Below are 14,442 nucleotides of genomic sequence, written 5' to 3' on the forward strand. Positions count from 1 at the left end.
ACAGGGCTTGGGAGGCTGCTCGGCCTGCAGGTGCCCCCAGAACCCAGTGCCCCCTCTGCACCCGGCGCCCCGCCTACAGCTCCCCTGCGCGGAAACCCACCTAACCACCCCTCGCATTGCCCCCGGACACGCGCACTGCGTCCCCCGCTCTACGGCCCCTCGTGGAGCGCCCCGGACCTCGGCTCCCCCGGGCACTGCTCCTTCGCCAATCCCCACCCCGGCCCCCTGTCCAGTGCGCACTGCGTCCCGGGCTCCCCACACCCTCGTGGAGCGCCCCGGACCTCCGGTCCCCTGCGCACAGCTCCTTCGCCACCGCCCCCCGCACCCTGCGCCCAGCTCCCGTGCGCACAGCTCCCCCGGCTCCTCATGGAGCGCCCCGCGCCCCCGGTCCCCCCCCCCCCCCCCCCGCGCATGGCTCCTTCGCCACCTCGCGCACCCGCTTCCGTGCGCACAGCCCCCAGGCCCCCGGCCCCTCGTGGAGCGCCCGGACCCTCGGCTGCCCGGCTGGGGCTCCTTCGCCACCGCCCCCCGCCCCCCGCGCACGGTTCCTTCGACCCCCGCCTCCCGCTCCCGTGCGCACAGCCCCCCGGCCCCCGGCCCCTCGTGGAGCGCCTGGACTTTGGCTGCCCGGCTCGGGCTCCTTCCTCACCGCGCCCCGCGCCCTCAGACCCCCGCGCACGGCTACTTCGCCCCCCGTCCCCGCGCCCCCGTGCGCACAGCCCCCAGGCCCCCGGCCCCTTGTGGAGCGCCCGGCCCCTCAGCTGCCCGGCTCGGGCTCCTTCGCCACCGTCCCCCGCCCCCCGCGCCCCCGCTCCCGCGCGCACAGCTCCTCCTGCCCCTCGTGGAGCGCCCGCGCCCCGGCCCCCCGGCCCCCCGCGCCCCGCGCACGGCTCCTTCGGCCCCCGGCGCGTCCTGAGCGCCCGGACCCCGGCAGCCCCGCCCCGGCTCCTTCGCCGCCGCCCCCGCGCCCCGCGGCCCCGCTCCCGAGCGCGCGGCGTCCCGGCTCCCGGCCCGGCCCCGCGCACAGCGCCCCCGGCGGCGGCCGAGCGGAGCCCGAGCGGGGCGGTGCGCGGCTCGGGGCCGGGCCGGGCGGCTCCCGGCGCGACTTCCTGTTGTGCCCGCGCCCCGCCGCCGCCGCCGCCGCCGCCCGGCGCCCCTCGCCCGCCCCCCGCGGCCCGGCGCGGCCGCCGCCCATGGATTTCACCTAGCGCGGGGCCATGGCGGCGCAGTGCTGCTGCTGCAAGGCGCCCGGGGCCGAGGCCGCGCCCGCCCGCCCGCCGCCCGAGCCGCCGCCCGCCCTGGACGTGGCCTCGGCCTCCAGCGCGCAGCTCTTCCGCCTCCGCCACCTGCAGCTGGGCCTGGAGCTGCGGCCCGAGGCGCGCGAGCTCGCCGGCTGCCTGGTGCTCGAGCTGTGCGCGCTGCGGCCCGCGCCCCGCGCGCTCGTGCTCGACGCGCACCCGGCCCTGCGCCTGCACTCGGCCGCCTTCCGCCGCGCCCCCGCCGCCGCCGCCGAGCCGCCCTGCGCCTTCGCCTTCGCCGCCGCGGGGCCGGGGCCGGGGCCGGGGCCGGGGCCCGGGCCCGCGCCGCCGCCCCCGCTGCCCGCCTTCCCCGAGGCGCCGGGCGCCGAGCCCGCCTGCCGCCCGCTGGCCTTCCGCGTGGACCCGTTCACCGACTACGGCTCGTCGCTCACCGTCACGCTGCCGCCCGAGCTGCAGGCGCACCAGCCCTTCCAGGTCATCCTGCGCTACACCTCGACCGACGCCCCCGCCGTGAGTCCGCGGGGCCGCGGGGGGGGCACCTGCGGAGAGGCCCCCCCCCCCCCCCCCGCCCCGGAGTCCCGGCCGCTGCCTGGGGAGCCTCGGGAGCCTCGGGAGCCTCCGCGCCGGCGTCCTGGTGCCGGCCCAGGGGGGCGGAGGCTCCTCCCCCAGTCGTTCAGGGCTTCCCCGCGGCCAGGCCGGTGCACGGTGCACGCGCGGCTGCACCTGGCGCTGGGGCAGGCCGGTGGGTGGTGCCCGGTGTGGACGGCCTGCGCGTGGCCCAGCTCTTCAGGGGACTCGGGCCTGCCGGAGCCAGAGAGGGCCGGGTTGGCTCCAGTGCCTTGGGCCCCCCCGGGTGAGGACTGGCAGGTGCCCCCGAATTCCAGCACGAATCCCGCACCCGCTGCCCCCCAGGCTCTCCCGGAAAGCCCAGGTGGCTCAGGTCAGGCAGCGTGGCTGCAGCACCCCGTCCGCCGCCGTGAGGCCTTGAGGATGCAGCAGGGCCTTTCATCTCTGCAGCCTGGGCTTCCCTGGGTTCCCATGGGGACCACACACAAGTGACACGACTCTCCCCGGCTCTAGGAGGCTCTGGGAGGCCCTGGGAGGCCCTGGGAGGCCCTGGGAGGTTCCAGCTGTCACTGCCCCGAGCATGCACGTGGACAGGGGGGTGTAGGTGGCATCGGGCCAGGTCGTCGACCTAGGTGACATCTGTGTGGGAAGAGCCCAGACCAGACACGCACCCGTGTCCGTGCTTCCTGCCCGATCCCCAGGAACCCTCGGCAGGCCCCGCCGCCTCACTTCCTAGCCCGAGCTCCCACGGGTGTGGTGGCTGCCGGCCTGCTGGGTTGGCCCCTGCCTCCTGCTCAGGTCACCTGGGGCTCTGACAGGTGGCATATATGCCTCCCAACACGGCTGTGAGAACAGAGAGATGTGCTTCTCCCTGACCTCGATCTGTGAACTTGGAGCCCTTGCGTCTGGTCCACTCAAGTCCACGACCGGCGGGATGGTGGGTGGGGTCAGGACCCCCCCCCCCCCGCCCCCGCAGGCTGCTGGGAATAGAGGGTGAGGCCAGCAAGAGCGGCCACAGTCCCTGGGCCTTCTATGACCTGGGTGGCTGGAGCAGGGAGGGGTGTCATGGTCCCCACAGACGGTGCAGCTGGAGCACTTGCAGATGACAGTTTGGCGTCTGACCCCAAGCACCCACCATCACGCATGAACACCACAGAGCTCAGGGCTGGTGCATGGAGTCCTGTCCTCTTCCTGGCTTGTCTAGAACTCAGGCCTAGATCCCTAAACCTGCTCGTGTGCCAGGCGAGGGTGCAGCTGCCTGGGCATGGGTCCCCACACCTCCACAGGCAGTCTGGGGTGCTGCAGACTCTGGGACGTCTCTTGCATCCCATTCCTGAATCCCCCCCGCCCCAACCCGACCCCAGCAAGAACAGATTTCTTCTGCGGCGTCTGGAGTCCATGGCATCCTCCACTAGCCCCCCAGCTACTGTGCCCCAGGGAGGACTGGGGACCCCATTGGACTCTGCTAGGCGAAGGGCAGACAGACCAGTGCTGGCCGGGCTGAGAGGTGGACAAGGATGGTGGGAACAGGAGGCCTGAGCCGGGCGCAGCCTGGGGAGGGCCCCAGGGAAGGGAGGAGTCGGGGAGCAGGTGTGAGAGGGGAACGTGAGGTTGACAGGGTCTGGGGACTGCGGGGGCCTGTCCCCAGTATGGACCAAGGACCCACTGCAGAGGCTCCTTAATGCAGACTCCTGGGTCGTGCCCCGGGAAGCTCTGGGGTGGGGCCCACGAGGCTGCAGTTTTGAACGGGCTCCCCAGGCGGGCCTTCTGCACATCGGGGGCAGCCGGGAGGTCAGCGGAGAAAGACCATCCCCCTGCAGGCTTCCCATAGTGAGGGGACGGAGACCTCGCAGCCAGAAGGAAGTTTTAAAGAAGGCTGTGAACCCTGGCAGGAGTCTGGCCGGAATCGGACGGGTCGCCCTGCCAGGCCCGGGAATCCACGGGGGTCTGGGGCCTGTGGTCTGCGGGGAAGGAGCCCCCCGGGTGTGGCGCCCACCACGCCTGTGATCTTGGCATGAGCCGCTGCCCGTGGCCAGCAGCCGTGGACTCCACGGACCGGTCCCTGGCGGAGGCTGGCCGGGGCGGGGGCGTCCTTCCGTCATGGCCCTGGGAGGACCCTTGTGTGCTGGGTCACTGAAGTGGACAAGGAACAATCCAGTTTGCTCCAGGGACCACAGGTTTGGGGCCGCTGCTAAGGCCCTGCTCTCTCCAGGAGACCTGCGCAGCTTCCCGGAAGCAAGGCATGGGTGGCAGGGGGTCCTGGCGTCCCCACGTGCCGCTCTCTGTGCCGCGCCGGGGAGAGGGGCCGCGGCCCCGCTGCGATGGGGATGGGCAGGCCCGACCCCCGGCGCTGGCTGCTGACCGGCCCTGCCCACCGCCCCCGCAGATCTGGTGGCTGGACCCCGAGCTGACCTACGGCAACGCCAAGCCCTTCGTCTTCACCCAGGGCCACTCGGTGTGCAACCGCTCCTTCTTCCCCTGCTTCGACACGCCCGCGGTCAAGTGCACCTACTCTGCCGTCGTCAAGGTCAGCGTGCGCCGGGCCGGCCTGCCTCCTCCGAAGGGAGCCCCGTGCAGGGCAGGGGCGGGGGGCGGCCTGCCAGGGATGTGGCTCCCGGGCCCAGGTCGTGGGGCTCCCTTCCGCGGAGCCGCCGTGTGGAGTTGCCACGGGAGACAGGGGTCGCCCCGACAGCAGGCCGGGATTTCCCGTCACGGACGTGGGGTGCCCTGACCCCAGCTGTGGGGGTCAGAGAGTGGGGTTCCCCATCAAGGACGCGGCCGCCCTAACGGGTGGGCCTCCTGCCACGCAGGCCCCGTCGGGGGTGCAGGTGCTGATGAGCGCCACGCAGAGCAGCTACGTGGAGGAGGAGGGCGTCTACCGCTTCCACATGGAACACCCTGTGCCCGCCTACCTCGTGGCCCTCGTGGCCGGGGACCTGCAGCCGGCAGACATCGGGCCTAGGTAGGGCCACTGCCCCTCGCTCCCTGTGGCCACTGCTGCCCGCGGCCCCGGCCCTGGGGAAGTCCCGCCACGGGCTGGGCGTGAGGCCTGTGGGGACCCCCACACTGCGGGGACCGGCCCTGCCCACCCCCCAGACCCCTGCCGGGCTCCTCGCACCCCACCCACCCCCAGACCAGAAGCTGGGGCCCTCGAACTCCTGCGGGGGCCATGCCACAGCCCCAGGCACCCGCCGGCTCGTGTGCATTTTCTCAACTTGGCGACAGGAGGAACCCCTCAGCCTGGGGCTTGGCCGTGGCCGTGGGAAGGGTGTGCGCTCGAGGGAGGTGGGCCAGCGGGCGGCAGGCTGGGCGCTTCCCGAGGTGCGGGTGGCGTCGGGGGCAGACGCGGAGGGGAGGCCCGCTGGTGCGCGGGGCGGGGGCCCGTCGGCCTCTGCCCACCCTCTCCGCCCGTGCTAGGAGCCGCGTGTGGGCCGAGCCGTGCCTCCTGCCCACGGCTACCAGCAAGCTGGCGGGCGCAGTGGAGCAGTGGCTGAGCGCGGCGGAGCGGCTGTACGGGCCCTACATGTGGGGCAGGTAGGTCCTGGGGCACCGGGAGCCCGGCTGGCCGCACGGGGCTCGGAGGGCAACTCCCAGCCTCCCGAGGACCTGGGGCGGCCTCTCACGGTCACCTGCCCGCCTTCGCGCCCCGGGCAGGTACGACATCGTCTTCCTGCCCCCCTCCTTCCCCATCGTGGCCATGGAGAACCCCTGCCTCACCTTCATCATCTCCTCCATCCTGGAGAGCGATGAGTTCCTGGTCATCGACGTCATCCACGAGGTGGCCCACAGCTGGTTCGGCAACGCCGTCACCAACGCCACGTGGGAGGAGATGTGGTTGAGCGAGGGCCTGGCCACCTACGCCCAGCGCCGTATTACCACCGAGACCTACGGTACTGCCCGCAGCCGGCCTGGGGCGGACGGGGCGGGCGGCGCCACCAAGGGGCCGAGAGCCCAGCCTGTGCCCGGGGTGGGGCCCCTGCCACGCGTGTGTCCAGCAGGATGGCCTTGGGTCAGCGCCGCAGGGCTCAGGCAGGGGGCGGCCGGGCCGGCAGCCTCGAATCTGCCCGGCGCTCAGGCCGCCCCTGCCCCCTCCCGCCCCCGTCGCCCCGCCCCTGTCCAGGGGCTGCCTTCACCTGTCTGGAGACGGCCTTCCGCCTGGATGCCCTACACAGGCAGATGAAGCTCCTCGGAGAGGACAGCCCAGTGAGCAAGCTGCAGGTCAAGCTGGAGCCAGGTACCCACTCCCGCCGGGCCCCGCCCTGGGCCCTGCAGACGTCGCCCCGCGGGACCTCCCCTCCGCCCCTTGCTGCCCCTGGCTGGATCGCGGCAGCGCCGGGTGCCCCCAGCCCTCGGAAGGCCTCCCTGAGGCTCCCCCAGCCTGCCCCTGCCTCCCACGGGCTCTGAGCGCCGGCCACCACGATGTGCGGGCACCCCCGGGCCTCCGGGATATGTGAGGGGCCCCGCCCCCGGGCCCGGGAGGGCAGGGGCGCCGCCCAGAGCCGTGTCCCCCTTGCAGGAGTGAATCCCAGCCACCTGATGAACCTGTTTACTTACGAGAAGGGCTACTGCTTCGTGTACTACCTGTCCCAGCTCTGCGGAGACCCCCAGCGCTTTGACGACTTTCTCCGAGTGAGCACCCCTCTCCCCGGGGCAGGCCCTGCCCTCCGCCCACCCCGAGCGCCCCCACCCCGGAGGTGGCGTGGCGGGGAGTCGGGCGCCCTGAGAGCAGCAGTGCACAGCACCGCCTGCTCCCTCTAGCTCCCTCCCGGGGTTTCAGCCGCCCGGCAAGGCCCACGTGGCCCCGTGGGTGCCGCTCTGGTGGGGGGCGGTGTGCCCAGCCCCCGGGCCTGCTGACGCCCCGACCCGCGCAGGCCTACGTGGAGAAGTACAAGTTCACCAGCGTGGTCGCCCAGGACCTGTTGGACTCCTTCCTGAGCTTCTTCCCAGAGCTGAAGGAGCAGAGCGTGGACTGCCGGGCAGGTGAGGCCCGCCGCCGGCCGCGTGTCCGTGACCTCTGGCCCTCGGCCCCCGGGGGAGCCGCGGCTGTGCATTGGGGTGAGGGGTGCTCTGTGGCCGCTTCTGCCCCCGGGAAAGGCCCCTGGCTCAGCCCTCCGTCCTCCAGCCAACCCTAGCTGGATGCTGCGAGCCTCAGGCTGGGACGCCACGGCGCAGGGAGGAGAGGGTGCTTCCCGTCCTGACGGGGCCCGGGAGGCTTCCTGGAGGAGGGGGCAGGTGGTGAACAGGCTGAGCCAGGCGGGACATGCGAAGGGCCCGGGGCAGGGTGGCTCGGGCAGAGGGAGGTGTGTCTCAGAGCTGCCTGAGGCCGGCTGCCCCCCCACCGTGTGATGCATGTAAAGACGCCTCCGGGGGTCCAAGGGCTTGAGGCCAGAGGGGAGCCTGGAAGGGTCTGATGTCTGGGGAGATAGGGAGCAGTGAGGTGTGGCTGGGGCCGGGGCGGGCGACAGTCTGGGCGGGGTGACTGTCTTGGAAGGCTTGGTAGATGCACCAAACGCTTTTGGGGTGGGGAGCAGACAGCGCCTGCCCCCGAGCGGCCCAGGGCTTTAGAGCAGGACTGTGGGTTCATCGGCGAGCCGCCGGCCAGCTCCCACACCCCTCCTTCCATTAGCCCCCCTCCACACCCCGGCGCCGGGGTCGGCTTCAGAGTGCCCGGCTGTCGGGTACCCACGAGAGGCGCGGCGGGCAGGGAACCCCCGTCACCAGTGTGTCCCCGGGCCTCCCACGGAGCCGCTCCTGAGGCTCGAGGTGGCAGGTGCTGGAGCCGACCCCGGCCTCCCCTGACCGCCTCTGCCCTGGGGCTCCCCGGCCCTGGGACGGTCCCACCCAGGGACGCCCTCAGCCCGCGGGCTCCCGGGCAAGCCGGCTTGCGTGGGCACCGCAGGTGGCCTCTCCCCCGCAGGGCTGGAGTTCGAGCGCTGGCTCAACGCCACGGGCCCGCCGCTGGCCGAGCCGGACCTGTCTCAGGGATCCAGCCTGACTCGGCCGGTGGAGGCCCTCTTCCAGCTCTGGACCGCGGAGCCTCTGGACCAGGCGGCCGCCTCGGCCAGTGCCATCGACATCTCCAAGTGGAGGACCTTCCAGACGGCGCTCTTCCTGGACCGGCTCCTGGATGGGTCCCCGCTGCCCCAGGGTGGGTCCCGAGGCTGGGGGCGGGGGGGCTGCGGGGGGGTGTCTGCCCGGCCCTGACCTGCCCGTGGCCCCGCAGAGGTGGTGATGAGCCTGTCCAAGTGCTACTCCTCCCTGCTGGACTCGATGAACGCCGAGATCCGCATCCGCTGGCTGCAGATCGTGGTCCGCAACGACTACTACCCCGACCTCCACCGGGTCCGGCGGTTCCTCGAGAGCCAGGTACGGCCGCCGGGCTTCTACCTCACGGGCTGGGCATCCAGCAGAACGGGGCGGGGGAGAGGCGGGGCCTGGGCTGCCCCTGGGGGCGCACAGCACTGACGAGCCTGCACCCCACCCGTCCTTGCAGGGCTGGGAGGGCTGGGAGCACGGTGTGGCCTGGCCCGGGGCTGTCTGGGGCCCCCTCCGCCCCTGCAGAAGTCCCCTAGGGTGGGGCTGGGGGCAGCGCGGGAGGGGGCCGGGCCTCAGTGTGCCCCCGTCCCCAGATGTCCCGCATGTACACCATCCCGCTGTACGAGGACCTCTGCACCGGCGCGCTCAAGTCCTTTGCCCTGGAGGTGTTTTACCAGACGCAGGGCCGGCTGCACCCCAACCTGCGCAGGACCATCCAGCAGATCCTGTCCCAGGGCCTGGGTCCCGGCGCCGAGCCCAGCGCGGAGCAGGCCAGTGCCGCAGCGGACTCGGGGGTGGACGCGGACGCGCCGGCCCTGCTGCTCGGGGACGAGGCCCCCAGCAGCGCCATTTCTCTCAGGGACGTCAACGTGTCGGCCTAGGCCTGACCTCCCAGACGCCACGATTGTGCCTTCTGTGGCCCGGGCCCGCTGTGACTGTGCCTCGGCCCTGGGCCTGAGCTCCGCCGGGGCCCACGCACCCTCCCGCGGGCTCTCCAGGGACCTCCTCGTGGCCGGCGCTGCCCGTGGACCTGGTCCCCTCGGCTCTCTTGCACTGCAGGCCCCGAGCGGCCGGCGCACGCCATGCCTCCCTGTCTCGACACTGACCGCCGGGCACTGCCCTTGGGGTGACAGCCCTGCAGTCCCACGGCGACCGCCACACTGTGCCTTACGCCTGCCGGGAAGCCCAGGCTGCGCCGTCCCCACAGCGCGCCTCCACCCCGCGGAGCCCCGCACCCCGCCCCTGGGGTCGGCAGCCTCAGTTGGCCCCTGGCAGAAGGACGAGGACGCAGACACGCCCGTAGTGTAGGGTCAGGGGACACTGAGGAGAGGGCGGACCTCCCTGGGGAGGGGTCCCCGGAAAGCCTTAGCCCCTCAGGGAACACGGGGTCCCGGGCCCCAGGGGAAGTGGGACAGGACAGTCTGCCTCGTGGCTGTAACACCCCAAGGGAAGAGAGCAGGTGGTGCTGGTGCTCTTTTTAGGCCCACCGTGCGGGGAGAGGCCTGGGGGCCCCGGCAGCCCGAGCTGGGCTACCCCGGGGGACCGCTGCAATAGGGTCACCGCGATTGTCCCATTAAACCTCCACTCTGCAAACAGCCTCCCGGCCTGTTCACCCGCATCTTCCGCGTGCACTGGGCTCCCCGGCGCTGGGGTCTGGAGCGTGCAGGGCCTGTCCTCCGACCAGTGCCGAGGGGCTGAAGGCCGTCCCTCTGCGCTCTGGCCACTCCCAGCTCTGCCCTCAGAGGCCCCAGGTCCTTCCCTGCAGCAGCCGCCCCGCCCTCCCTGGGCCCTGGGCCCTCTGCTCCTTCCCCGCTGACCCTCGAACACCACAGCAGAGGAGGCCACTTGTCACCATGCTCGCTCTGGGCCCTCCTCAGCAGCGGCCCCCATCCCAGGCTGGGGCGAAGGCAGGGGTGCGTGGTGGCGGCCAGTTTGGGATGACCAAGGGCAGGGGGCTGAGAACAACCACTAGCAACAGGTGCAGCAGAGGTGACGGGCATGGGGGGCCCGGAGGAGGGAGTGAGGCCGGGCCTCCACTTGGAGGTCCCCAGGGGACGACTGGGTGACGGGTGGCGGGCGGTGGGAGTGAGGCAGCCTCTGAGACCAAGGCTGGGTCCAGGCTCACGATCCCGCACCACCCAGCCGACGGGGCAGCGCCCAGGTCGGATCATGGCCTCACGCGGGGCCAGGAGAGGACAGGCCCGCTCAGCCGCCGGCTGGGCCCAGGCCCAGAGCCCCACTGTACCCGGGGCGGGGGGGTGGGGGGAGAACCCGCCCCCACGCCCCGCCGCCAGGTCACCCACATCCCGTCAGCTGCTCTGTGCTCCAGAGCCCTCGTCCTGGGAGACGGCCTGGCCCCACACGGTCAGGACGCCAGGGTCCCCGGGATGGCGGGGCTGGCGCCAGGGCTAAGCGGGGCCCGCGGAGCCCAGGATCTTGTGACCTGGAGGCCACGCCCCGCCATGCAGGGAGCAGGCCCGGGCACTGCAGCAGCAACCCTGAGGGGGGCACCCGGGGCGCCCCGCAGTCCTGCCCTAGCGCCCTGCACGGCCCCCGCGAGAGCGGGTCCACCGGGCCTCAGGAGGCCATCCCCGGGCCCAGCTGCCCTGGCCTCTCCGGCCCCGGGCCCTGGTCTCAGACTCGCCCGCAGCTCTGCGGCCACGGGCCTCCCGGGGGGGGCCTCTGGGTGCACCCCCTGCCATGAGGGGGGCGACGGCCACGTCCCCAGCACTGCCCCGGCGGCAGCCTGGCCTGGCCCCCCGCTGCCCCGCTCCCAGTCCTGCAGCCCCCGCATCCCTGGCCTCGGACCCCCGTTCCCCACAGCGTGGCACCGGGATCCCGCCCGACCCGGCTCCCCCTTGTCGCGTCTTGTTCGACCTGCGCCGGCCAGCCCCGGGCTCTCGCGCACCAGCTGCCCTGTGAGTCACCGCCCCCGCCGGGCCTCGCCACCGCGTGACACCGTGGCCACATCCCGGCTTCCGGTCCCGGCCCCGCCAGCCCCAGGCCACGGCACCCTCCCCGGGGCGGCTTTCCGGGCCACGGGCTAAGTCACGGTCCGGCCACAACCCCTGTGAGATCCGCGTTTTGAACGAGGGCTGTTTCTCATTCGTGCTGCGGGCGGGCGGCGGGGTGGGGCTCCCGTCACCGTGGCTCCTCAGGGCCCACCCGTGCTGACGAAGGAGGGCACATCTGGAACATTCCAGGCACTTGGCCAGAGATAAGCGAGAGCCGTGGAGGGGCTCATGCCGGCCAGGCCAAGGACACGCGCTGGGGACGCACAGCCTCTCCCACCACGTGCACGCAAGGGGGTGACGAGTGGCAGTCGCACCCACCGCGGGGCTGAGGGCAGACGCTGGAACACAGCAGCATTTGGGGGACAGAGAAGGGAGCAGTCGGGCAGGTGGAGTGATGTCCAGAAAGGGGCCGGCAGTGGCCTAGAGCATGGGCTCTGGTGGGGCCGTGAGGAGAGGGGACACTTGAGGACAGCAGGAGGGTGGCCGTGGGCTTGTGTGCGGTGCCCCAGGCTGCCGGGAGCCCCTCCAGGTCCTCGGGTACCTCGGGCCGTGTCCTGGGCGGGCCAGCCTGTCCCCGGTGCTCCCCACTCTCTCGGGGACTCCCCGGGGTAGGTCCCTCTCCTAAGGCAGGTGCTCGGGGCAGAACCTCAGGTCTAACGACGATGCTGGACCGGCCACCACGGGGACGGGAGGGTCAGCACCCGAGGGGACAAGCCGAGTGGTCGGAGAGGACGTCACAGCCCGTGGAGCGTGGATCTTAGCCCCGCCGGGGCCTGACGTCCGCCGTGAAACGGGCCCGCTCCTGCGGCACGCCGGGGCCTACGGGAGAGAACCGCCCGGCGGCTCGGGAGTGGTTTTAGGGAGCCATCGCGAGGATAGAGGCACCCCCTGCCCCTCAAAAAGGAAAGAAAACTCAGGAGAGAGATCAGTGCGGGGAAGCTTCCTGGGCTGGAACGCGGCACGAGGAAGGCTCCAGAGCAGTACTTGGGGGGCACGTTCCTATTAGGAGCTGGTATTATCTTTATTTGAAAAAAAAATCAACTTACATCACCGGGGAAGGATCCGAGCCTGTGCCGCAGTGAGCAGAGTGCCCGGGCCTGCCGGGCCTGGGGCGCCCCCGTGTGCCCCCCACCCCCACCTCGGGGCGGCCCTCCCAGCCCTCCACCTCCTCCCTTTGAAGCTCAGGCTCCTGGTCCTAACACAGGACAGTGACACGTGCCTCTGGGATGTGCGAGGACCACGCAGACTCCACGCCGTGTCTCAGAGGAGCGCGACCCGCTTCTCTAGGGGAACCGACCGTGGCCCCGTCCCAGCCCCGCCGGGAGGCCCTTCAGCTGGAACCTTCCAGCGGGGGAACGGGAGACCCGACTTCCCACCGTCGCCCACTCCACGCAATCCATGCTCCCTGACGGTGTCTTGCTGACCGCCCCCCGCGGCCCAGGCCCTCACCGACCACCCCCCCACCCCGCGGGGCCGGCCACGCACTTTGCGTGGTCCCCTATTCCAGGGCTTGGTGGCTGATGCAGAGGCCAAGAGCAGCCGGGAGCACCCTCGCTCAGGGGACCTTAGAGTGCTGCGGGCTCAGGGACCCGCTGGGTGGCCGCCTGGCTGTCCGCCGTCCCTCCGAGTCCCGGGCAGCATCAGTGCTGGGGTGGCCCCGGGGGAGGCTGCTCCTGCCCGTCCTGCCCGCCGCGGGACCTCCCCCCACAGCTTCCCACTTCTGGAGAGTCCCGGACACGGCCTCGCCCAGGAGCAGGTGCCCCGCGGCCCGCGGGACCAGGACGCTGGGCCCCCCTCTGGCTGCTGGGGGGGACCCGGGGCCGGCGCGGCTCCGTGGGCCACAACCTGGCCTGCGACTGAGGCCCGCGGCGGAACTGAGAACCGCCAGCCCAAGTCAAGGCACGTCCCTGAACAAAGCCGGTTCTCTTGCTGGGAGTCCCGTGACCTCCCGAAACCGCGGGGACCTAAGCCAGTCCTTCTCCCAGTTCCGCAGCTCCCCCGGGCGGCCTCGCTTGGCACCACCGTCCTGCGGCACCCCCTCCCCGACTCCTGTGACCCGTGACCCTGTGACCAGTGCCCGAGCACCTCCAAAGATTCTAAATCTTCGTCCTTTGCTGGTTCAAAACCTGGGTCTCTGGTTCGCCCTCCCACCATGGGCCCGAAGACCTCCTCCCGGCCCACCCCACAGCACGGGACCCCTGGTAGTGGGAGCCCCGGGCCACCACCCCCTCCCCACCTCCACAGGCCCCCAAGCGGCTCCTCCAGTCCCTGCACATGCCCCCCCCCAGGGTCCTTAGTGTGTGCTCGCAGCTTCTCTGCTGGGAGCGGGGGGCTGCGCCGGGGCTCCCTCCCAGTGAAGGGGCCGTCGAGGAAACGACAGCAGGACACCCCAGGTGCACCCCCAACCACGGCGGCTGCCACTCCCCTCCCTCGCTCTGGGAGACGCCAGCTGCCACCAAGCAGCTCCACGAAGCTCCCCCCTGCAGCGGGTCTGGGCCGACACCTTGCCATCCCGAGACCCTCCGTGGGCGCTGCAGGCACATCCCCGGCCCACGGGAACCGCGACATGATCAGGGCCCAGGCCCGGGGCAACCTGACACGCGGCAGTGTGGAGTTACGGGGCTCCGCACGATCCTTACACGAAGGAGTCAAAGTTTCCTCGGGCTGCACGGCTGTGTTTGCGACCTAGGACCCAGAATCCCAAGGCGGACGATCCGAGGGACAGGCTCAGGGGCTCGGGACGTCATCGGGGTCCTCGTCTTTGCACTCTGGGGTCTCCGTATGCGGCCTCCGGCATGTTCCCCAGTGGTCATGAGCCGACCACAGCAGTTCCTATGACCACGTCCCCACGCGCTGGCAGCCAAGGCCGCCTCCAAGGGCTGGCGCCCGGCGTGCCCCGGGCAGGTGGCGGGGAAGTCCCACGGCCCCCCGGAGGGCTGTTCCTGCGTCCCTCGGCTCGGACGGGGCCCTCGCTCCTGGTGGACACTGGCCCTGCGCGGGCGAGGCCTGGCTCCCCAGATGCCTTCTGCTGCTCCCCTGCGTCGGGCTCCGGCTGGCCAGGCAGCGTCAGGGGCGCGCGGGGCCTAGTGGAGGGGGCAGTCTCGGGCGCAGCCCCGGTGCCCTGAGCTCCCCCCGGGGCCTGGGGGACGTGTGGGCAGGACACCAGTGTCTCGTGTCTGCGTCCCCACCAGAAGGCGGTGCCTGCTTACTGCCCGCTGAACGGGGAAGAGATGTGCGGCTGCAGAAGGGACACCTGGGTCCCGGCCAGTCCCCGACGCCACCAGGCCCCGCGAGGGCCCCTAGAGCCGGGGTGGCTGGGCTGGGCCCGACCTGCGGCTAGCACCCGGGCGTGTTGCGCAGGGGACCGCCCGGCATCCGGGGCAGGAGGAACCTCAGCGCTCGCCTTCAGGACCCCGACCTGCAGCAGGGCCCGGGCCTCTCCGGGCCTCTCTTCAGCCCCGGGGCCCAGCAGTGCCGAGCACCCAGGGCAGCCCCGCCTGGGAAGGTGGAGCGGCGCGGAGCCGGGCCTCCCAGAGACCGCTGCTGACCCACGCGGCCCTTCCTAG

General features: G+C 72.3%; 2 protein-coding genes across 2 annotated transcripts in view; one reads left to right on the plus strand and one right to left on the minus strand.

Annotated features, from left to right (window-relative positions):
• Nucleotides 1-1,820, minus strand: part of ANKMY1 (ankyrin repeat and MYND domain containing 1) — a 47,361-nt gene extending 45,541 nt beyond the window's left edge. Inside the window, exon 1 of the mRNA XM_038574399.1 lies at nucleotides 1,691-1,820. The gene's annotated coding sequence lies outside the window, so the exon portion shown is untranslated. The remainder of the gene's footprint in view (nucleotides 1-1,690) is intronic.
• On the plus strand, nucleotides 1,218-9,459 carry RNPEPL1 (arginyl aminopeptidase like 1). Its single transcript, XM_038574405.1, has 11 exons — nucleotides 1,218-1,769; nucleotides 4,213-4,353; nucleotides 4,637-4,788; nucleotides 5,244-5,360; nucleotides 5,481-5,716; nucleotides 5,947-6,060; nucleotides 6,343-6,455; nucleotides 6,698-6,806; nucleotides 7,744-7,974; nucleotides 8,050-8,192; nucleotides 8,456-9,459. Exons 1-11 carry the CDS (start codon nucleotides 1,218-1,220, stop codon nucleotides 8,741-8,743), a joined length of 2,196 nt encoding a protein of 731 aa, XP_038430333.1. The 3' UTR covers nucleotides 8,744-9,459.
• Nucleotides 9,460-14,442: the final 4,983 nt, after the last annotated feature.

The sequence above is a fragment of the Canis lupus genome, chromosome 25 (genome assembly GCF_011100685.1).
Source record: "Canis lupus familiaris isolate Mischka breed German Shepherd chromosome 25, alternate assembly UU_Cfam_GSD_1.0, whole genome shotgun sequence".
NCBI lineage: Eukaryota > Metazoa > Chordata > Mammalia > Carnivora > Canidae > Canis > Canis lupus.

Bases quoted from the DNA above. Each gene is read 5' to 3' on its own strand.
- RNPEPL1 (XM_038574405.1), top strand. From the start codon at position 1,218: ATGGCGGCGCAGTGCTGCTGCTGCAAGGCGCCCGGGGCCGAGGCCGCG. The intron at 1,770-4,212 runs GTGAGTCCGCGG...CCGCCCCCGCAG, and splicing joins CCTCGACCGACGCCCCCGCC to ATCTGGTGGCTGGACCCCGA. The intron at 5,717-5,946 runs GTACTGCCCGCA...GCCCCTGTCCAG, and splicing joins TATTACCACCGAGACCTACG to GGGCTGCCTTCACCTGTCTG.